Raw genomic sequence first — 24743 nt, 5'->3', positions numbered from 1 at the left:
CTGAGGGAACCCACAATCCTGGGCCTGTAATAGCACCTTCGCCAGTAAAACTTTATGGCCTTAATACCAAAAGTACTGGATCCCAGGGTCCAGCTCTCTAAAAAGAAGCGCTTACAGGCAAAACCTAATTTCTTCGGACACGAGGCCCAAGTACCATTCAATTCGGCCTAAAAGACAGAATGGATCTGGCTGCATAGCTAGCCCCAGCAAGGATTTCTCCAGTGGAGCACAGCACATCTTCACTCGTGACCAACATCTTAGACACTAGCGAGGTACTCCCAGTAGTGTGAGGGGTTATATAGGGAGTGGACTTCTTGTCTTAGGGTGTGCCAGTGTCCATCACCTGAAGGTGGCCTATAACCCACATAGTAAGTACTATGGCTGTGTCCCGTGATGTACGATAAGAAAACACATCACCAAAAGCACAGTATGCTTAAAAGTACAAATAACAAATAAGTACTATAAACCTAATGTCAAGATTCCTTGCCAGGTTGTAGCCTTCAATGTATGGAGGAGAAAACAAATTATAGTCTAGCAGGATCAAACATCCCTAAAGCTGAACTACACACAAATCTCTAAATACACAGATGAAATGCATACAGTATATACACTGTAGGAGTTTTTATGCCTGCCAAAAGATTTGTATTTCTGGTCATCCAGTCCCAAGGTTTACACAGCCCTGTCATACAGCACTGCTCTGCCTGTCAGGGAAGGAGATCAGACTTTTCTCTGCTGCAGTTCACAAACACATTCATACCCTGTCCCTACCCCAGCCTGTGATTGGAAAAAAAGTAGAAGCAGCAAACAGATTAGGTCATTTTTATTTCTCTCTCCTCCCATCAGCACGCTCCCTGCACAACAAATTGGCTCTACATGCTGCTCCTCTCACCCCCACTACCGAGTCCTGCTGTATAGAGAATTGCTGGAGGGTGAAACCATATCACATTCAGGTACCTCTAGGTTTGCATATAAAAAAATACAATAAAGTATTATAGAGTTGCATTAAACTGTGTCCTTTATATCTTCCTGGATTGCAGCTTTAAAACAGAAAAGGAAGTGCAATCATAATGTTCACAATATGAACAAAAATGTAATCAGCCACCAATTTAATTTTTAAACACACATTTGGAAAGATTTTGTCTGGGGGGGTGTCACACTTTTCATTTCTTCCACTATATGTAAACATAACATTATAACAAACGTCATAGTTACCTCCCAGAAGCTGTCGCTTGACACTTCTACTCCGACTGAATCATCATAGTTTCCAGACATGATGTCCGAAGAGGGAATGCAGAGGTGAGCGAGACCAAAATCGTCCTATGTCTTGTCTACTAGACAGTCAACGCCTAAAAATAAATAAAAAAAGTAAGTACATACCCATAAAATACACCGACAAGGTTATTTCAGTGTACACCAAAACATCAAAAGCTTACGCTGCATAAAATGATTGTTGTAAGATTTTCCTAAAATTACTGTCACAAAAATATGTAACAGTTGCCATATCTAAAACAAGGAGATATTTACCTGTAAAATCCTTTTGACGTATAGTACAGAACACTGGCTCCTTTAAATTTTGACCATGGGTTCTATGTTGACACCTACAGGTGAGGCCACTGGCAAACAAAGTTGTTGGGACAGCCCATATAAACCTTTCCCACTCCCAGCAATCAAGTTGGATAAAGACTCAGTAAGGGACGCCAAATGGCAGCGCTTACACCGCATGCGCATCTTGTGGTTTTCCCCATCATGTCTGCACAGAGGCTTTAAAAATCCTTTCTAGTTAAAAGAAGCTGGGAGTACCCGAGGAGATAAGGGGAGACTCCGAAGTGTGGAGATGGTACGGTGACTGATCCAGAAGTTGCAATCCTATTGCTGTAGTGGTGTTGATGCAGCCAGGTGGGGTGGGGATTTCTCAATGTGAAGAACCAAATGAAATCTTCAATCTTCCAATATAATTGGAGTTATAAGCTAGAAACCTGCTCTTAGTAGAGAGGCAAGTCAATCACCTAAGAACCCTAGCAAATAACAGATATGATGATTACAGGAGGGGTTATGTGGACTGTCCCTATCAGCTTTGTTTACCATTGTCCCATTGAGCTGGTGTCCTGTACAATTCTGAACAATTTGAAAAATATACACACACATTATATATATATACATACACACACATCTAGGCTGCAGATGGAAATGAATCAGGCTGCACTGACGGCAATGGTGAGTCGGCATTCGAGGCAATGCGGTGGCTGCGGCATTCGAGGCAATGCGGTGGCTGCGGCATTCGAGGCAATGCGGTGGCTGCGGCATTCGAGGCAATGCGGTGGCTGCGGCATTCGAGGCAATGCGGTGGCTGCGGCATTCGAGGCAATGCGGTGGCTGCGGCATTCGAGGCAATGCGGTGGCTGCGGCATTCGAGGCAATGCGGTGGCTGCGGCATTCGAGGCAATGCGGTGGCTGCGGCATTCGAGGCAATACGGTGGCTGCGGCATTCGAGGCAATACGGTGGCTGCGGCATTCATGGCACTTGTGAGGCTGCTGATGGGCACTGACCCTTATTTTGCTTCACAGTTCTTTATTTAAAATTTAAGATTTTTTTTCCTGAAACTTCCTTTTTAAAGTTAAGGTGTTATAAGCCGATAAATACGGTATATCCAAATAACACGCCCAAGCTCATCTATTCACCATACACAGCACAAAGGCAAGAAAATTCTTGTTGGGCACTGTATTAGTGCTCGGACGAACACACTTAGACCAAATTTGAATGGTTTAAAGAATGTCAGGCAAAATGTTCAGCCCTCAAGCATGTTCATTTCATCAAATCTGGCGCTCTGTGAAAAAAGTTTGGACACCCCTGACCTAGGCTATAAGAAGATTGCCAAGACCCTGAAACCGAGCTGCAGCACGGTGGCCAAGACCATACAATGGTTTAACAGGACACGTTCCACTCAGAACAGGCCTTGCCATGGTCGATCAAAGACGTTGAGTGCACATGCTCAGCGTCATATCCAGAGGTTGTCTTAGGGAAATAGACGTATGAGTGCTACCAGCATTGCTGCAGAGGTTGAAGGGGTGGGGGGTCAGCCTGTCAGTGCTCAGACCATACGCCGCACACTGCATCAAATAATCTGCATGGCTGTCGTCCCAGAAGGAAGCCTTTTCTAATGATGATGCACAAGAAAGCCCGCAGTTTGCCGAAGGCAAGCAGACTTAGGACATAGATTACTTGAACCATGTCCTGTGGTCTGATGAGACCGAGATAAACTTATTTGGTTCAGACGGTGTCAAGCGTATGTGGCGGCAACCAGGTGAGGAGTACAAAGACAAGTGTGTCTTGCCTACAGTCAAGCATGGTGGTGGGAATGTCATGGTCTGGGGCTGCATGAGTGCTGCCGCCACTGGGGAGCTACAGTTCATTATGGGAACCATGAATGCCAACATGTACTGTGACATACTGAAGCAGAACATGATCCCCCTCCCTTCCGACGTTTGGGGGCCCATTAACATCATTGAGTTGTCCTAATGAACATTACACCTGCGCTTGTGCGATGAGGTGCCATTTATTGTAAAATGCACTCTAACGCACTTTGCCGATGGACATGTGCTAATCTTCCAGAAATGCTACTTGCACCTTTTTTTGGTGTGTTGGTCAGTCTACTCGAGTGAATGAGCTGCCTTAATTCCACATACATGCGAAAAAAAAAAAATTTATAAAAAAGAAAAAAAAAAAAAAAAAAATTGATCACACTGCAATGTTCATTTTTACCCACTTTTAAATGAAAAAAGGCAACCCAAAACACACACACTCTGGATTGATCATTCTTATCAAGGACGGAGGCCACTTGCCATGTCATGAAGGTCCTTTTTCATTCAGTCACTTACAATTATTGGTTGACTAGTGTTTCCCCAATTGTGCTCTGTGTTGTCACCCTGTCACAAACTCCTGGTGGAAACTACAAGAGGCTGTGCTGGCATGCACTGTGCAAGGATGGCCCATTGTTGTCACTGGGAGATAGCTGGTCCAAAAGGAGAATGATGTGCAGCCAAAGCTGGAATAAATGCATGTAGACAAAAAGTGACTAAAAGGAGGATGGAAGAGATCAGCAGCACTGAAGCTGCATTTACATTCCCACTGACCTGTTTGTAGACGCCGTTTTGACTTTAACAAAAAGCCCACCAACAAAAACCATTAAAGTCTTCCAGCTAAAGGTTTAGATTAGGTGTGGTCAACCTACTTGATATAGGGGATCTCAAGTGCGGCCCCTGACATCACATAAAGGCTGCAGAAACGCAGCAGAAGATGGTCAACAATTATGTAAATGCTTCAAGAGGTGGTCATAGACTGTGAAATACTATAGAAGATGGTCAGAGACTGCAAACATGCTACAGGAAATGGTCAGAGACTGCTATAAGAGATGGCCGTAGACACCATACATGCTATAAACGATGGTCAGAGACTGCTATAGAAGTTGGAGACTGTGGGACATGCTTTAGGACAGCACAGGAGAAGAAGAAAAACAAAAAGATAAAATGTCAAATAAATATAACAAATAAGTAGAAAACTTGTCTACTAGCCTAGATCAACTGTGGGTATAGGGTTCTGTATTTGAAAGCTTTCCAATGCTATTCATTTCTTTTAAAATTTAACTAGGTGGACTTGTATCTTTTTTTTCAACCTAAGTAACTGTGTAAAGCAGTCTACCGAATAGTTTTCCTCCACTGGTTTGAGTCAGCACAGACTACTGCACAGAGTTATGGCAGGGATTTAAATGTGCCAAAATAGCTGGGTAAAAACAGTGGCGAATGCCAAAAATGTGGCTTACTGAAATACATGTTTTGCTGCCCAGGTCTGAGCTTAAGAAAACTAAAGAAGAGAAAAGAAGAAAAATACTGGAGAATAAATGGTGCTGTAGAGAAAGAATTTAGGTCACTCTGCTCACCTATAACCAGCACACACAATGAGAAGTGACAAGAGAGAACACGGTGACTCCGCAGAACAAAATGTCCCCAGAATTTCTCCAACACACATTCCAAATGCACACATATTGGTGTCATTCGATTTCAAAAAGCAGCGGAAGACTGGCCAATGAACATAAATCCGTCACCAACCTGGGCAAATAAAACCAAGACTATGACGAAATAACACAGAGGATGAACTTAAAGTGCATTTCTTCTTTTGCAGCTAAAATTTGTTACATGCCACCATTTACATGGAATAACTTACAAAGCAAATTTAAAAATCAAAATCGCAGCTTTACTTTTTTTTTTTTTTTTTTTTTTTTTTTTTTTTAAGATGGTCTTTTCTAGAGCCGCCAAATGGAAAAAAAATTATATATAGTTCTCTGTTTATGAGGGGACTGGGCAGCTGTTTTTACCATAATGAACCCGGTCTGTACTATACGGGCTGATCTTCATGATCAACTGTAGCTAGATTTGAACGCCGTCTGTCCTAACAAAGGGTTAAAGGTTTAGGAGCAGGGCTTCTTGCATTGTATGTTAAAGGATAAGTTCACCTTTGGTAACATTACACCCATATTTATGGTGGAACATGTTACCAAGGAGCACCTGCCTGCGCCCCTCCAATCCTCTGCTGTGACAGCGGGTGGGTGGATCTCCTCTCCACACCTGCATCATTCATTCACAGAGATCTGCTAATGAATGAACTACAAGTTCACTCCAACATTGTTCAAAAAACCTTGCAGTTAGACATGACACCTCCTCTTGAGAAACATATATATTTATATATTTTACACACACACACACACACACACACACACACACACACACACACACACACACACACACAGAGAGAGAACAAGAGGGATTGCTGCACAAAAATGTTTTAATTAAAAATTAAAACCATCAAAGATATACAGGCAGTCATGATAGTTAGCAGTTTTGGGCTCGTACAGATCACTCCCTTCTTGAAAACTTCATGTATCACATCCATGATACAATTTATATAAAGAGAGCTCATGTGCACTCTATTCAACCAGCCTGTCTGGAATCAATTAATCACTGGATCACAGTTAACAAAAAACTTATAGTGAACTACATAATACAATAATAACATGAAATGATCCCGGAACAAAAGATCAACAGGTGTAACAGTACTCCCACACTTCACTGATTGTGTCAAATCGATCGGGAATCCTATAGGAAATGAAAACTTTTTTAGAAAATAATAAAAATAAAAGAAAGATAAAAATAAAAAAAATGATATACATGTGCGTGCATGTACGCAACCAAACACGCACACACAAACAGATAAAATAATTGTGCATAATATCAAATATATATGAAAAAAATAATAATGAAATATAAAAAAGCATTCTCAAAAGAAAACCATTAAAGAAATAAATACAAATCAAAATCTGAGGTTTAACCCTTTTGGTTGGAGGGTATCTAGTCGGTGTAATCAATTAACTTCCCGCTTTTTCAACTCCAATTCTCTATTGCCACCCAGTCTGTTCTTTGGTACTCCATCTATCACCATAAAACTATGTTGGGAGACTGTGTGACCTTTTACCATGAAGTATCTTCATAGTGTCAAATTTTCTAACTTTCCTAATGGAATATTTATGTCTCGCTATGCAGGCCTTTTTTTATCTGTGTGGTCTCCCCTATATAGAGGAGACCACACAGACATTTAATAACGTAAACGACATAGGTAGATTGGCAGGTGTAATAATCCTTAATGGATATATCATAACCCTTTTGGGGGTGTGAAAAACACTTGCCTTTCATCATTACTAGTACATTGTAGACAAGAGAGACAGGGAAAAGATCCCTTATTCTTGGGACCCAAAAAGGTAATATGAGGGGTAGGAGCAGAATATTGATCAGATTTTACCGCTCTGTCATAGATACTCTTACCCCAACAACAGGATGGCAGCTGGGGTGGTAAAATTCTGGGACTGAAGGATAGCTACTGTTAAAGACAGACCAGTGTTTTTTTTTTATGATATTTATTTTATTTGAGAAGGGGTGGATTAGAGAGATGAAGGGCATTCTGCGACCAGATATAGGTGTTTTGGTATTATCATATAAAGACATCCGTCTACAGCTCTTGGATATCCCCGTTGTCGCAGCCTGTCCTCCATCTCTTGAGTATCAGGATTACATGTAATCCTGGCTACTCGTTTAAATTGAATCTGGGGAATGGACTTAAAAACTCCTGGAGGATGAAAGCTACAAAATTTTAATAACTGATTACAAGCAGTTGGTTTCCTGTATAGGTCACTAACAATGTGTCTGTCTTTAATGGATAACAATGTATCTAAAAATGGAGTTTCCTCCTGATTGACTGACATGTTAAATTTCAGACCAGGAATCAATAGGTTTAAATACGTATCAAAAAGAGATAAAGATTCAAGATCGCCTGTCCAGATGGCAAAGGCGTCATCAATGAACCTGTACAATTATCATTAAAAAGTGTGCAATTCTACAAAAATGCCCGCTCTATCATGTCCATAAATGCATTGGCATATGGGGGTGCCACATTTGAACCCATCGCTGCTCCAGCGAGCTGCAAATAGTAGGCATCTTTAAATAAAAAGAAATTCTCCTCCAACACTATTTTATGCAAATCCATAAGGAAAGAAATTTGTGCAGGAGTGTATATTTTAGATCTGTCCAGTAAATATTTGCATGCTTCTAGGCCAAGAGTATGTGGAATGGCCAGTCACAGAATTTTGCCCCCCCCCCCGGTGCCATTGTATTGTTGGGGTAAGTGTATCTATGACACAGTGGTAAAATCTGATCAATATTCTGCACCTACCCCTCATATTACCTTTTTGGGTCCCAAGAATAAAGGATCTTTTCCCTGTCTCTCTTGTCTACAATGTACTAGTATGATGAAAGGCAAGTGTTTTTTCACACCCCCAAAAGGGTTATGATATATCCATTAAGGATTATTACACCTGCCAAGCTACCTAGGTTGTTTACATTATTAAATGTCCGTGTGGTCTCCTCTATGTGGGGGAGACCACACAGAAAATAAAGGACCGCATAGCGAGACATAAAATATTCCATTAGGGACAAGTTAGAAAATGTGCCACTATCAAGACACTTTATGGAAAAAGGTCAGTCTCCCAACTTAGATTTATGGTGATAGATGGGGTACAAAAAAACAGACGGGGTGACAATTGGAGTTGAAAAAGAGGAAAGTTAATTGGATACACCGACTAGATACCCTCCAACCAAAAGAGCTCAGATTTTGATTTGTATTCATTTCTTTAATGGTTTTCTTTTGAGAATATTTTTTTTATATTTCATTATTTTTTTCATATATATATTCGATATTATGCACAATTATTTTATCACTATCTGTGTGCGTGTTTGGTTGCGTACATGCACACACATATCATTTTTATTATTTTTTATTTTTATATCTTTACTTTTTATAATTTTCGAAAAAAGTTTATTTCCTATAGGATTCCCGATCGATTGACAAAATCTGAAGTACACCTGTTGTGCTTTTTGTTTGGGGATCATTTCAGGTTATGTTGTATTATGTAGTTCACTATGAGGTTTTTGTTAACTGTGATCCAGTGATTAATTGATTCCAGACAGGCTGGTTGATTGTTTAATAGAGTGCACATGAGCTCTCTTTATATAAATTGTATCATGGATGTGATCATTCATAGGCATGAAGTTTTGAAGAAGGGTGTGATCTGTACGAGCCCGAAACTGTTAACTATCATGACTGCCTGTATATTTTTGATGTTTTAAACTTTTCATTAAAACATTTTTGTGCAGCAATCCCTCTTGTTCTTTTTATAATATAATCCCTTGGGAATGCTTACTTTGCACATGCTATTACGACTGAGTGCACCTCACCCTTTGAACAATATATTATATATATATATATATATACATACATATATATATATATATATATATATACATACACACACACACACACACACACACACACATGCATATAAATTTAAGTAAACCCCACATAATAATATTATGTGGGGTTTACTTAAATTTGACTGCATAAGCAGAGATACAGTTCAAAAACCTGCAAAAGAATGATTAGATCCGGAGACAAGAAGGTGGTTAAAGTTGCAAGTAAATTATCTGTAACAGTGAAGCATAGCTCTTCCCCTACCAATTGGACCTGTCATGTGATAGGTAGCAACTGACCAATAGGTAGGTTGACATTTGCACTTTTGGCTGCCTCTACCTCTATATCTACTGATCATTATGACATGAGGTTTTAATTGACAGTCACCTTTTCTTATTTGTTTTCTTCATACACTCAGTTTGAATTCAGGTTTTTGTACAGGTGTACAAGTTGTATGGATTTTTTTTTTTTTAAGTCAAGGCTTAGAAAGAAACTGATAACATGAATCTATCAGAGTTTTGGGAGCTGTAAACCTGTAGGGGAGGAAGGAGAGGGAGAGAGGGAGAGAGGGAGAGAATCACTGGAAGAGCAGATACTGCTATTAACTTCAATTACCGTCTAAAACATGCCTTGCATATCAGAACAGTAAAGGGTCATTTGGGCCAATTAAAAAGCAGAAAGTGATTAAACTTGCCTACAACTTTAAGCCCCATACACACTATCAGATTTTCTGCTGATTTTTTCCTTCAGATTTACCAAAACCATATAATATGAGGTCAAACCTTAGGAGTTTCAATGTGTATGCAATCAGGCAGGCCCTTGCACTACATGGTTTTGGTAAATCTGAAGACAAAAATCAGCAGAAAATCTGATAGTGTGTATGGGGCTTTACTAAACAGAAATATCGGGTTATGGGTGCAACAGCCCTCCAAGCACTTACTTTGTATAGCTATGATACAACCACAAATCAGATAAACTGCAATTATGGTAGTTACAAAACCTACAATTACTCATAAGAGGGGAACTGGGTGCACGGCTGATTCTTGGTCACACCAAAACATCAAGTGTGGCCAGCACAGCAATGACAAATACGCTTTACTTTCATGTCACAGGTCTGAAGCAATCTAACAAACTTGTCATCAACAACGGTTGGCCTCACAGAATTGTTTCTAGCACAACGCACACTTCTAAAATAGCGAGATCTGACATGCAATATGGAAATTTTGATGGATGCCTCTCTCTCCATAGACAAGATTCCTCTTCTGTACTGAAATTGCTTTGAACAGTGGTCATTAGAAGCTGCAGCAAGATTGAGCCCACCTCAATTCATGGCTGGAAGATGTCCAACAGCATCTAGCTCTTTCCTTCCCACCTGACTGTCCTTGGCCCACTCCTTTCATTCATTAGATATCTGTTCTTTTATTCATGGAGGCCCAGTATTACATGCAGGCATTACCACAACTTCCTGTTTTCAGGAACTCACGTATCGCACCCTGCCAGCCTCTCCCACCAGCCATGGTGGCCTCCATTGCATAAAGAAGCACACAGACATCACTGGGTCTAAAAGAATAATGTATGCAATGAAAACAAAGATTTTAAAAAGTCTAAGCTTAAAAAAAAAAAAAAAAAAAAAAAAAAAAAAAAAAAAAAAAGGAAGAAGGAAGAAGGAAGAAGGAAGAAAGAAGATGGAAGAAGGAAGATGGAAGAAGGGGAGCAGGGGATATTAGGTACCATGTCCCATGTTGCTGTCCCCCTGGTCTAGGAGAAATCTTCCTTCACCTCCGCTGCCATAATCTATTAAATGTTATTAGTGAATAGGAAACGTTCACACGCACTTGTCAAGAGTACCCAACTATGCCCTGCTACCTCCTCCATTCTCGGAAGCTGTAACGTGGAGAGGACAGACCTTTCAGTCATCCACCTGTCATCCATTTAAAGATCAAGTTTCATTCATAGAAGCTGTAGTATGCCTTCTATAAATGGAGGAGCTGGGCAAAACAGATGGGCAAAGTCAGGCACTCTTGTTGAGTACCAATGAGACACTGGAACATTGCAATAAATAAGCCCAAGGGACATTACTAACCATGAAGTAACCACTTGTGCTGCTGTCCCGATACTTCATACCAATGGTTAGTAATGTCCCTTGTGCTTATTTATTTTATTTATTTATCTAAAAACTTAGTTAAATTTAACCATGATTCAGTAGCACAAGGGGAACGTTACACTAATGGTAAGTAATGTCCCATGTGATAGATTTTTTCTTCTTTTTAGAACAACTTAAGCTTTAAAATGTCATTATCTTTTGACGATAGAGTGAAGTAGGAACCAGGGAAGCTAAAAAATAAATGCAAAATTAATTTCAGGTTCACACTTGCCTTACATATAAGAACTGTTAAAGGGTTATTTATTTTATTTATTTTTTTTTTATTTTAGGTCCAAGATTAGATTAGAGTACACAGCAATCCCTCCTTTGCAGAAAGCCCAAGCTCCAATAAGACATGGGCCCCTGCCCTCCGAATTCCAAGTGGCAGTGTGAGCGGAATCCTGTGGGGAGTTTTTAGGATGAGGAGAGATTCCTCATCCTTGAATTCCTGATTAGGAATTACGTCCCAGCTGGCAGGTAATCACATAATCCTAATAGATAGGTCTCCACTGAATCCTGCTCACACTGATGACCAAGGGCAGTGGTGTGAAGCCCACATTCCATTGGAGCTTGGTTTGGGATCCACCATGCAATTTGCAATCATGGCAGTGAACTAGTAATGGATCCTCCAAATCTTTATCATTTCACTGAGTGCACAGGTGGCCCAGACAGAACATATGATTTTTGGGGATTTGACAGAATTAGTTATTCAAACTCAGCAGTATTCCACGATTATATATTATGATGGTGCTTGCTTTTCAGAACTGCCTAATAGGCAGTCATTGCTCACAATAATAAAGATGAGAAAAAGCAAAGAGAACGAGATAAGCGTTATCTGAATAAGAAGATTTGAATGCCTCATTTTGAAACAATATCCTGCTTCTTAATCAGAGCAGAGTTATTTAAATTAGTAACATAAGGAAGCCTTCCATTAGAGGAGTGTGAATTTCTGCAGAGCCCCGGTAATGGCGAGCGCAAGGCTTAACACATCAGCCCACAGCCTGCAGGAACACATAGCTCTCCTCTTGATTCAGGCAGTTTCCCCTCTAATTAAATCCTATTGACTCCAGATCGACCGCTGAGAGGGCTTAAGTCACCTGATCGGGATTTAACCACTTTAAGCCTTTCAGCAGTGCAGATGCTCAGAGAACACAGTCAAGGTCTTAATACTGTCACATAAATGATGAGATGCCAGAACCAGCACAGAGGAAAAAGCCTAAATGATAATTTTTGAAAAAAATTTAATTAAAAAAAAAAAAATACTTCAATTAAAGAGACACTTCAAGATATCCTTATTCTCCAAAAGCCATCCTTGCTGGGAGAACAAAGCGATTATTCCTAGAAGCTATAGCCACTTGTAAAAACCACATGTACAACTCCTGCTTCGAATCTCGGCCGGCCTGCTGAAATTCGAAACCATCCATGGAAAGCTTCAGGATCATTTTCACACTGCCACAAGCTGAAAGCCACGCGACTCTGAAGCAACTTTACAGGAAGATTGCCCAGGAATTCCCTAATGTTGGTTCCAAATCACATCAATTAAGATGATGATCCAACCTGGATGTGACTTCCATTTAATTCTATGGGCAGAAGTCGGACCAAAGTAGTGCAGAAAACTTTTCCAAAGTCGGACCAATGAAAATGGGAAACATTGCTTTTTACAGGTCAAGCAACATGTGTTCACCAGTGAACTGGGCCTTACAACTTTCTAAGAGAAGTTGGGAGAGTAAGGCCTCTTTCACACGGGGCAGATCAGTCATGATCCGCCCCGTGAACACACGCTGGCTCAGCGGGGATAGCTCCGCCGATCCCCGCTGAGCAGGAAGATGACAGGTGCATCGCTGCACACTGTGCAGCGACGGACCTGTCAGAGCGCCGCTCTCCCCTATGGGGGGATCGGATGATGACGGTCCGTAGTGTCCGTCGTCATCCGATCCGATCCGAAAACGGAGGGAAAAGTAGGTTTTTCCTCCGTTACACTTTTCGGATCGGAGCGGGGTCGGATGTCAGCGGACATGTCACCGCTGACATCCGACGCTCCATAGGGATGACTGTATGTCCGTTTTTCATCCGAAAACGGATGGATGAAAAACGGACATACGGATCATCCGTGTGAAAGAGGCCCAATAGAAAAAAAAGTATCAAATATCAGTTGCAGAGGAACCTTTGACACAGGATTGTTTTAAAAACATGCAACAATTTACTCCAACAAGGAGGAGGTATTTATCACCACTTTCCTTATGACCAATAATTTTTTTTTTTTTTAAACAATAGCACCAGAGATAGTAAAAAGCATTGCAAAAAAGGACTACTTGAATCTGTTGCACTCAATAACGCCAATGAAAAGGTCAGAATTTTCATAAATTTGGTGGAAGGCTTTCTACTTCATCCACAGCGCCAGACTTGGGTCTCAAAAGCCTTACTGAATGGTTTTCATGGTACACTGGTTATTAGTTTTTAACACTTTGAAAATCAGGAGAATGTGACAATATGCTTGGGAGTAACTAAATTCTTTGGGACGTTCTCTCCACTGAGAACGACCAATAAAAGAAAAAAGAAAAAAAAATTGAATTAATAAACATCCACCCAAATCCGAAATTTCTGTTTAGCACAACTGCACCAGTAACAGGAATGCCGCCCACACTCAAAGTGTTGTGCCTGGTGCAGAATAGAACCCGTTCCTGCTCACCAGGTTAACAAATGAAGAGACATCTAGGTGTGCAGCTTTCCTGTTACTGCTACAATTGATTGCTTCGGTGGAGACGACCCAAGCCAGTACCTGAGGTGTGATTGTGGACCCTGAGTAACAAATATTTAACATTGGATATATTTGGTTTAGTAGAATTGGGAGCAACAGCCCTTCAAGCATGTATTTTGTGTAGCTATGCTAGAATCACAAATCATACAAATTACTCATAGGACGGTAACTGGGTGCATGGCTGATTCTTGGTCACACCGTATTATCAAAGTAAAACCAGCAGGCCAATGACTAAAATATGCCTCATTGTCATGTCACAGCCAGGGCTGAAGCAAACAGTCTTGTGATCAATAATGTCTGGCCTTACAAATGGTTTCTTTCCACATGTACTCAAAACACTGAGCTGTGAAAGAAATAAGGAAATTTCGATTGACGCCCCTCCTTTTGTAGATGAGACTCAGCCAGGTAAAGACGCACTGTTCTCCAGACTGTTTCCTGGTCTTCTTTTCTTCAAAAAAAAAAAAAAAAAAAACTTATACTAGAAAGCCCCAGGTCACCATTGAGCAGCCATAGCAACCATGGGAGAGAAGGCAACATTTTCTGGTTGTACAGCAAGGTTTAAAAATAACCCAGATCTGAAAATGCCAACTGCAAGCTTCAATGAGTCACCCAATCACGCTGGAATGCAATTAAGAAATAAAACAAAGTTCTAAGAGAGAGACAGACTGTGCTGTGAGGCTGGAATGTGGACATTACAGGGGAAAGGAGAGTAAATGGACCCCTCACCACCACTGACTGGGGTTGGACCGCATCAGACGTGTCTCTGCTGGTCTATAGTGCACCTTATTAAGGCTCATTCACATTATACAGCAACCATAAAGCACTTGCTATTACTGTAAGGTCAGCGATCCATGCAACAATCCATTAACGGTTTTAAAGTGTGAACAAGTCCTTCTGGTAAAAAAGCAGTGACAGGCACTGTGACCTCACCATTTATTTCATGCATTTTAAAAATAAAATTACAGGCTTAGCAAGCAGGACAGAATGGGGGGAATAATTGCAAATGAAATTAAGGAACCAATCATATTTTAGGCAACTATAGTCGATTCAAGGGAGAAGAAAATATGGAAATAGTTTGTGTAATGACTGCTAGCTTCATTCAACCCCCTTTTTTTGAGCCCAGCCTAAGCTTTACATTTATGGACTCATGTCTTTGGTGATTGGCCAAAAGACTGGTAAATTACAAAAAAGGTATATAAACTTTTAATTAACCTTTCTAATGTAGAGGGGAACATTTTGGCCTTTTCGCCTTAGGCGCTTAAAATGGTTGTAAACCCCCCTGAGACATTTTTACATATAGGTAAGCCTATAATAAGGCTTACCTGTATGTATTGAAAATATCTCCTAAACGTGCAACGTTTAGGAGGTATTTACCTTGTAGTGTACTGATAATACAGTTTCTTCCCCAGCGTGTGCCGTGACTAGTAGCTCCCATGGGCGGGAGTGACGTCACGCGGCTCCGGCCAGTCACAGTCCGAGGCCCCGGAAGGAAGAGGGGTGAAGATGGATGCTTCCACCAGCGGGGACATTGCAGGCTTCGTTTGCAGGTAAGTGCCACATGATGGGCTAGCAGGGTGGATAAAAATCTATGATTTTTTGAAAATTTAAATCTTATTTTTTGAATGTTTATCAAATTTTGTTTAATAAAATGCTAAACATAGTTTTCTATTTAGGATACATTAATAATTTAGTTTATTCAGCATAAAATGGAGCTTGGTTATGTAGCAGGAGGCTGTATATTCTGCATTTACATTTTTGGTAAACTCATTCAAATGAATCCAAGCTCTGCAAGCTGAGATAACATGCACTGCACTGATGCATTTATTTACACCAGGCATGTCCAAAGTCCAGCCCACGTTCCGGTTTTGAACAGCCCGTCTGGTTATCTGGACATGTATATCTTTTGTGGCCCCCAACGATATTCCAGCGCCGGGCCACAAAAGATATATATGTCCAGATGCCTTGGAGGGGACAGGGAGGAGGCGGACAAGAGCCGTGCACACGGGAGTATTTCCTGTTTACACGGCGGCCTCTGTAATAGGAAGTCCTGTCTTTAGCTCTGCCATTGGACTACTGTTCTGTCCAAAGGAGGCGGGACTTTCTATTAAAGAGGCCGCCGAGAATACAGGACTATCTCCTGTATGTTATCTTTTGGCGCTCGTTCCACCCCCTCCCTGTCCCCTCCGAGGCTGTAGATGGATGGGCATAATTTAGGCTGCACTGATTGCAATGGTGAGTCTGCATTCCTGGCCATGGAGGGGGGGGGGGGTGCGCTGCATTCCTGGCCATGGAGGGGGGGGTGCGCTGCATTCCTGGCCATGGAGGGGGGGGGTGCGCTGCATTCCTGGCCATGGAGGGGGGGGGTGCGCTGCATTCCTGGCCATGGAGGGGGGGGTGCGCTGCATTCCTGGCCATGGGGGGGGGGGGGGGTGCGCTGCATTCCTGGCCATGGAGGGGGGGGGTGCGCTGCATTCCTGGCCATGGAGGGGGGGGGTGCGCTGCATTCCTGGCCATGGAGGGGGGGGTGCGCTGCATTCCTGGCCATGGAGGGGGGGTGCGCTGCATTCCTGGCCATAGGGGGGGGGTGCGCTGCATTCCTGGCCATAGGGGGGGGGGTGCGCTGCATTCCTGGCCATAGGGGGGGGGGTGCGCTGCATTCCTGGCCATAGGGGGGGGGGGGTGCGCTGCATTCCTGGCCATAGGGGGGGGTGCGCTGCATTCCTGGCCATAGGGGGGGGGTGCGCTGCATTCCTGGCCATAGGGGGGGGTGCGCTGCATTCCTGGCCATAGGGGGGGGGTGCGCTGCATTCCTGGCCAAAGGGGGGGGGTGCGCTGCATTCCTGGCCATAGGGGGGGTGCGCTGCATTCCTGGCCATAGGGGGGGGGTGCTGCATTCCTGGCCATGGGGGGGGGGTGCGCTGCATTCCTGGCCATGGGGGGGGGGGGTGCGCTGCATTCCTGGCCATGGGGGGGGGGTGCGCTGCATTCCTGGCCATTTAGGGGGGGGGGGGGGGTGCGCTGCATTCCTGGCCATATTGGGCGCTGTACTGATGGCAATGGTGGTGCTGCAGATGGGCACTGACCCTTATTTTGCTTCATAGTTCTTAATTTAAAATTTAAGTTTTTTTCCTGAAACTTCCCTCTTAAAGTGAAGGTGAGTGTTATCCGCCAATAAATACGGTATATCCAAATAACATGCCCGAGATCATCTCTTTACTCACACACAGCCACAAAGGCAAGAGAATTCTTGTTGGGCAATGTATTAGTGCTCAAACTAACACACAGACCGAATTTTAATGGTTCAAAGAATGTCAGGCAAAATGGTCGGCCCTCACGCATGTTCACTTCATCAAATCTGGCCCTCTATGAAAAAAGTTTGGACACCCCGATTTACACAATTTCACAGTAACCATAAAATGAAACAATCTTTTCCTGGGAACACGCTGCCACCGCCGTGCGCATGCGCTGTGCAAAGTGGGGCGGTACCATCTGTGATCGGCCATGACTTCATCACGGCCAATCACGTGGTAAACAGCCATGCCTAATGGCTGTTCACCCCCTCGGTGGCGAGCGGTGTCTACGTGACACGCCCCCACCGAAGGTACAGGGATGCGTGCACATGATTGCGCACATTCCCTGTTTACATGAATCGACGTCGTATGACGCCCGCCCAGAACAAGAGCCGTGCCACCTGGCTGTAATATGGCGGACAGCAAGCGGTTAAAAACTTAAACACTTAACCTTTTTCTGACATTTGTTGGTTTCAAGTTAAAATCTTTTTTTTTTTTTTGCTAGAAAATTACTTAGAACCCCCAAACATATATATTTTTTTACTAGAGACCCTGGAGAAAAAAAAAGGTGGTTGTTGCAATATTTTATGTCACACTGTACATGCACAGCAGTCATTCAAATGCAATTTCTTGGGAAAAAATTACACTTTAACGAATAAAAAAACAAAAAAAAAAACAAAAAAACCACAACAGCCAGTAAAGTTAGCCCAATTTTTTTTGTATAAATGCTAAAGATTTTACGCCAAGAGAATCGTGATCTTTTTATTCTAAGCACAAAAAAAAAAAAAATGTGATTCTCACTTTGGCCAGAATCGCGCAGCTCTAGTATGTACATTAAACTGTATGATTGAGTCGGTTCTGATAATCGCTGTTGTACTAACCTGACAGTTTATTATCCTAAATAGGAAACCTTAATTTTGTTTGCAAATAGTAAAGATTCCAACTACCAGCAAGAATGAGTCCTTACATTTAAAAAGAGCACCTGTCATTTCAGATCTATCATGGCAGTGCCTGTTAGCGGGCATTCACTCACCTGCTGCTGCCACATCCCTCACCTTGTTGTGTCACTGCCGCATCACCAGCCATCCCATTAAAGTGAATGGGACTGTCGGTGTGTCAACAGCGGGTCAGAGGAGGAGCCGCTGTGGGACAGAGATGACAGCTGCTCTTTAAAATTATGATTTAAAAACGAGTTGATTTAAATCAAGCCTTTTTACTAGTGATTTAAATCAAAGCCACCCAGTGGGCTAGTATGTGATGCATACTAGCCCAATAAGCTTTTACTTTGCAGGGTAATAAAGAGAAAATTAAACCCATCAGAGTTTACTTCCTCTTTAAGAACCCGTTCCAGCACTGGGTGTGTATACAGATGTGATTCCCAGCAGCCTCTGCTTCTAGTCTTGTAGTGCTAAATGATGACTGTTCCTCACCTGTGCTGGACACTTAAACTGTTGTGTATTTCCCCATGTTGCTGCAACGTATCGAAATGTCTGCCGCTTCATACATGAGTCCCTTTAGCCCCATAGTCTGGCATGTTGTTTGCACAACGCTGAAGGACTGGATGGAATTTTTGGTAACTATAATGGATAACAGCAAAAAAAAAAGAAAACGACCATGACCACTCCAGGATATACCTGGGATCCAAAGAATAAAGAGATTACTTCTGCAGGATATTTATACATGGGTTCATCCTGTAGCACTAACGATTATTTTCATAATCGATTAGTTGGCCGATTGTTTCGATTAATCAATTAATAACCTTAAAAGTATGGTGTATAATTTAGTTAATATGTAAAGTTTAAAAAAAAAGGCAAATTTATTCTTAAATATCTCTATGCAGTGCTAAATATACATAACCAACTATATGGTTAGAGAGCAAAATCTCTAATCCACTCTGAGAATAACAGACGGAAGAGGTATACTGTATATACTATTAGAATCTGGTAAATATCAGACTCAGCCCTGCTCTGTCCTCCTCCCCTTCTTCCCTCCCTGTCAGCTCGAGACACTGCCCGCCCCTCCCCTCCTGATGCTATAAAAAATATAAATCTATTCATCCCATCCCCTGTTATATAATGTGTGTCCCCATGTCTGATCTATATAAAAAAAATATGCCAATTTGTACCTTAGAGCGTTTCTGGCACTCACGTGACCGTTCGACTTTCTCTCCTCCCCAGCTGACGTTAGCGGGAGTTCTTGGCCCCTCCCGCTATAGCTGTCAGCCAGAGAGAGGAGAGAGCTGAGGGGTCATGTAAACAACAAGAGACGCTCTGATATAAGGTACAAATCTGCATCTTTTTATATAGATCAGACACTGGGACACATATTGTTATATAACAGAGGGGATGGGATGAATAGATTATAGTGGCTTAACAGCCACTTTAACTGCAATCTGAAGAATACTTTACCTAGTTTAGAGTGCACTCTAGGAGAACGGCTAGGAAACAGTGCAATCTTCCCTGAGAGATACCTCTTAGAATAAAAAATTAGGTAAAGGTCACTGAGTAGCATCTCTAAAGGGCAGTCTTTAGTCCTAACTCTTTAGCCGGCTAGCATTGATGCCCAGTTGCATCATTGGCACACAAGAGAATAGTCCCATTCAAACCCGCAGGCAGCAATGAGGCTACTAGATGGCTGTATGGTCAGTTCCTGAAGGGTTCAGTTTGATACAGCAGCAACTCACCAGTCCCAGTGATATTGCAGCTCACCCACAGTGAATAGTCCACACTCAGCTCTGCGACCAGGTGACACCTGGACTAAGCGCTCCAGATCCTGCTCAGGCCACTATTATGCAGTAGTGGTAGCGCATACTGGACAGTGATGTGCACTCTCTGGACTCCGTCATGGCAAGGGGAAGCTGAGTCCTGTACAGCTTGAGAAAATTCAGCTCTATCCCTTCCTGACAATCAATCTCTGAGGAATGCAGTTCAAAAGCTCTTGATTACAGTAGAGTCTCTCTCCTCTGGACTACAGCTCCCACATTGCAGTGCTGCCCGTCTCAGTCTACTTAATTCTTTCTGCTCAGCAGCTCCCACTTCTCACTGATGAAGCAGTTAACCAGTTCAGACGCACAGGGCAGTAGCTACAGAGTGCAGCTACAGCCAGTGTTTCACTCACTTTACATTCTTAGCCAGGCACCAGGCTACACATCTTCTATACATCTTAAAGATTTGACAAACAAGAAAACTGACTCAACTACCTATATACTTACTTACCTAATCTAAGGGCACTCTGGTCTAGCCACATGATCTCCAGGGGCGAGGAGAAAGCAGGGACAGCTAAACCTGGACAGTGACATCACCCATAGACTTACTATAGGGCAACCGTTGCTGCTTGTCCCTCCTCTCCCCTAAAGCCAGTGCAGGAAGCTGATTATATGACTGAACTGGAGCTCCCTTAGGATTAGGGAAGTATAAACATCTTTCCTTTACAGGGTAGTTAGTATACGGAGTAGAAGGGGTGTGAGAAATTGTTTACGCTAATTTAGGTTTAGACTGGACTCCCACTTAAACACTATGAATCACACGAGCTACAGAAAACAGCCATTCACCTTTTTGTTATTCACAAAATGCATAGAGATTAAATCCTTACTGAAACTTAAAATAAATTCAACATCTGGGAATGGGGGTTGGTGGGGGAGGGGACAGATAAAATGGGTAATTTGAGTGGAAAAAAAAAATTGCCAGTTTGGATTTTCCTAATGGAAATGGAACAAACCTTGAGATATTCCTTTTATGGACAAGGCGGAAAGTCAGAAGAGGTCTAGCCAGAACATCAAGATCATCTAATTATAAGCTGTGCACACAAACAGCTCATAAAAATCAATGATATGGAACAACCAACGTTATCCTATTGAGAAATCTCACAACAAAAACACAGGTTGCATCAACCAGAGAAAAAAAAATCCATATACTCTTCCTACAGGAAACAAAATCAAGACTGGAAGACTAAAAAAGGAAGGAAATGGAACACTCAAATACACTGCGCTGTTGTCAATGCTATTGATTAACTATAGAAAAATAAAGATCTGGTGGCAGCCATGAACAAGAGTTTGAGACTAGCTGGATCAGACAAACTGCAATGTGAATAGGTTTCAGCATACACATTGGACCAATTGGGGAGCAGAAACCAAAAATTATTCATTTAAAAGCTGAAATTCAGGAATTACACAAAATAGACGCTTGTTAAGTATTACAGCTTATCCCTTTACCCCTAAACTTATTCCTCGTTCCAACAGGGTTTGGCGCTCTCCTCTTCTCGCCAATACTCTGGGTTGAGGGCGGGTCCTGTATTTTTATTTGATGTCGGTGTGAGACTGCTGGCACTAGCATCTTAGGGAAAAGGCTTGCAGGGACTGGCCGCACAGAGTGGTGAAGGCCTACTGGAGCCAGAAATGAGGTGTTACAGCTTACTTATGCACTGCAAAGGGATTTTCTGAAACCTCTCGACCAATAATGCATGTTAATGTCCCCAATCACCGGCCTGATTTTACAGTTCAGGATCAGATATCTGTCTTCCAAAACATATGCCCCGTTAATTTTTTTTTTATGGCTCCTTTGTTAGCTAGAAAAGTATGTTTTGTGTGCCTTTCTTAGTATTGGCTTTGCTGCAAGGCCCCAAAATGAAAATCTAAAAAGGAAAACCCCCCTAGTAATGACTACAGCAAGTGGGCAGAAGAGACAACCCAAATGTAAAGATCTCACCATAGGAGTCAAAAGATAAGCCAGTCTAGGTCTATAGCATCTATTTCAAAAACTTTTCTGGATTACTGACCTTTTAGGCTGGCTTCACATCTATGCGACATGTGCTTGAGGCACAGATTATACATGTTTGAGGGATGTATCTATTTATTTCTTTATGGGCCCACAATGCACATCCATGTAGTAAACGACTCACCTGGCCACTAAATGAACCACAACACAAAACAAACATGATGTGCTGGAGTGCATTGCAAAGGGAAAGCCCTGTCTTTACCAATATGGCTGCCTTCAAACCGCAACAGTACAGAAAAATGCATAGTAAGCCAGTGATGAGGGAAAAAAGTCAGCTACAGGAGGACCATAAGCATTACTAGTCCTGCCTCCAACTGCCTTTTCTAAGCACAGCTTCCACAGTTCAGATCCACTTTAGTAATTAAAAACAGACGAATCTCATCTTCTGGGAGGTCCATAACAGTTCCCAGGGTGCCTGCTATGTAAAGCTAATCTAACAAGAAAAGCAAGGGCTGAATAAATATGCCATCTAAAAACTAAGATTTAGACATAAGATGGTAAGCTGGCATTGTACCAATGGATATAAAGAGAAAGCAGTAGATTCACATGACTTATTAGCAAAACTCCTAAAAATACCATAAAAGCAGCTTCACAGAGGGAATCTCAGCTGATCTCTGGGAGTTTGGCTGAAGCTTGAATGTTGCCTTAGAGGTAAGCAAAGTATGAATACACAACTAGTTTCATCAACTCTTAATTTCTGACACAATCATTTTTTTTTGGGGGGGGGGGGGGGGGGGTTTCATGCACTTGAGTGCGAAATATACTGCGTCCAGATTCATAAGTAGTACTTTTTTTTGGAATGCAGCTGTATGATATGCTATGGGCCAATAAAACACAGCTCTGTAATTAGGTTGTCCTAATCAGGCCCTTCAAGCTTCCTGGCCCCGCCATGTGTATAGCGGCTTATTGCTTCCCCCTATAGGTGCCACTCCGCATGAGTAGTGCTTATATTCCCAGTACCTCATGATTTTGCCCTGGAAGATGACTCCAGAAAAAAAAAAAAAAAAAAAGAGCAAGAAAAATCTGCATCCATGGTCCTACATTTACACTGTATTTAAAAGCTGTACAAGTGTGAAAATCTGCACTAAAATTTATGTGCATACAGCAGTCGAAGGAATTTATTTACGGTATATTTACGGAGTCCTTAAACTTATTAAAACACATAAATCAAAAAGGCTTTCAAGTCAACACAAAGCAGAGAAAACGCCATATTTAAATCAGACTTTTGTGTAAGGTCCCTTGTGTAAGAGAAAGCAGTATTATTTTTACAACATTTGGGAAATCTTACAGTAAAGGGAAGAATAAGTGATGGGGAGATGGGATTTCTTTTTTCACTCTCAACTGAAGGCAACGCGAGTTTAAAGACAGACAACTGCTGTGATGGGACACATATGTAAGGCACATGCACTGCACAGACGCATAATATATGGAGCAGAAAACAGGCAGTAACCGCATGTTAACATGGGAATCAGCTTGTCTGAATAATGCTCCAGGGCCAAGCAATTGTGTGACTTGCGTGTGGTCACAATATGCCAGCATGGTATAGTACATTTCAGCACAATCACAATATAGGCAACTGTGCCCCTCAGATATCACCTTATCCAACCTTATCCATCCACCCAACCTACCTTAGCACACAACCTGCCCATAAAAGATCACCGTTACCATGAACTTAATACTAAAAGCTTGCACCCCCTCCTCCCCACCAACTACATACCTCAGATTGGAAGGTGATAAAAACTGGGAGCTTATGTCAGACCAAAGAGCGCTCGCTTCCTCTGTTAAGCTACCGGGCTTTTCAACTGGGGTGCCAGCTACAGGTCTTATGAGGACAGCAGTGCCCATGCCAGAGAGGGCAGGGGGCACCCATTTTGGAGAGTAGGCAAAGGTTCTAACCAGTCTACAAATGTTTCCAAAATAAAAAAAAGTATTGGCTGGAGTTAGTGTAGATTTTTGTTTCCAAGTTAAACCATTCCAGTGTAAGCTTTTGGCTAGAGCTGCCCTTCAAGCAATACCAACAAAAGCAAAGTTTGGCATTGTAGTCGCACATCAAAATGCTGGAACAAACATGCCACATAAAAGCAATGAGAGCCTTGCTCAAACAAGCCAATTCCAATACGAAAGTCATTAACAGAGAATGCAACAAGCACATCCCAGATTCCTCACTACAGACCTAAAAACAATGGAGTCACTGTGAGTAATTTACTAGATAAATAGAAAAAAAAAAACGATTTCTGAATTACATGGAAAATTTCTATCTACAGTATGTGAATCCGTTCAGAAACAAAACCACAACAACATTATAAAGCTATGGAATGAACACCTTTCAGAAGCAGAACCTTTTAGAGGCTCAATATTTGACTGGCCACAGATAGAAAACGGCCAACGGGGAGAGCTCCATTCAATTTCTACAGCACCCACTTCCCTCTTCCCTCTTCAATGACTGAAAGTGAAGGTTTGGTTCTGGTCCTGAGGTTTCCAATGAGTGGAAAATCTCTGGGTGCGACCGCATACACTGTTTTAATGCCACCTCCTAAGTACAAACAAACACTTACACAGCCCGATCTTCATCCTAACAGCCCATCAAACTGTCAAATTGTAGCAGGACTAGATCTTTAAAAGTGATTATTTAAAAAAAAATTTTTTTACCTTTTACAAACATCTCTATTACTTGCCTGCTCTGTGCAATAGAATTGCAGAGTGGCTGTGAACCTCCTATATTCGGGTCCCCTGCTGGTGCTCCTGACCCCTCCCCTCAGTCCAGTGCCCCCATAAGAAGCCGCTTCCCATGGGGGCACTCGTGCATGCTCGCAACTGAGCCACACTGCTGCGTCCATTGACACAGACAGCAGGATTCGACCCCATCCCCCAGTCACTGGCTTTGATTAACAGCACCAAAAGCTCCCAGGGCCCCAGCAAAGCCAGCGAGACA

General features: G+C 42.2%; 1 protein-coding gene across 4 annotated transcripts in view; it reads right to left on the bottom strand.

The window, feature by feature from the left end:
* The window catches only part of PACSIN2 (protein kinase C and casein kinase substrate in neurons 2), a 211761-nt gene that overhangs the window by 105490 nt on the left and 81528 nt on the right, over positions 1–24743 (bottom strand). For 3 of the 4 annotated variants that reach the window (XM_073621962.1, XM_073621964.1, XM_073621963.1), the window contains exon 2: positions 1213–1346. The exons of the other annotated variant lie outside the window; for it this stretch is intronic. In XM_073621962.1, coding sequence (XP_073478063.1) covers positions 1213–1272 — 60 coding nt within the window. In that variant the 5' untranslated portion in view covers positions 1273–1346. The remainder of the gene's footprint in view (positions 1–1212; positions 1347–24743) is intronic. 4 annotated transcript variants of the gene reach the window in all.

This window comes from Aquarana catesbeiana, linkage group LG03 (assembly GCF_042186555.1).
Source record: "Aquarana catesbeiana isolate 2022-GZ linkage group LG03, ASM4218655v1, whole genome shotgun sequence".
NCBI classification, from domain to species: Eukaryota; Metazoa; Chordata; class Amphibia; order Anura; family Ranidae; genus Aquarana; species Aquarana catesbeiana.
This window is presented reverse-complemented; position numbering and strand designations above follow the sequence as displayed.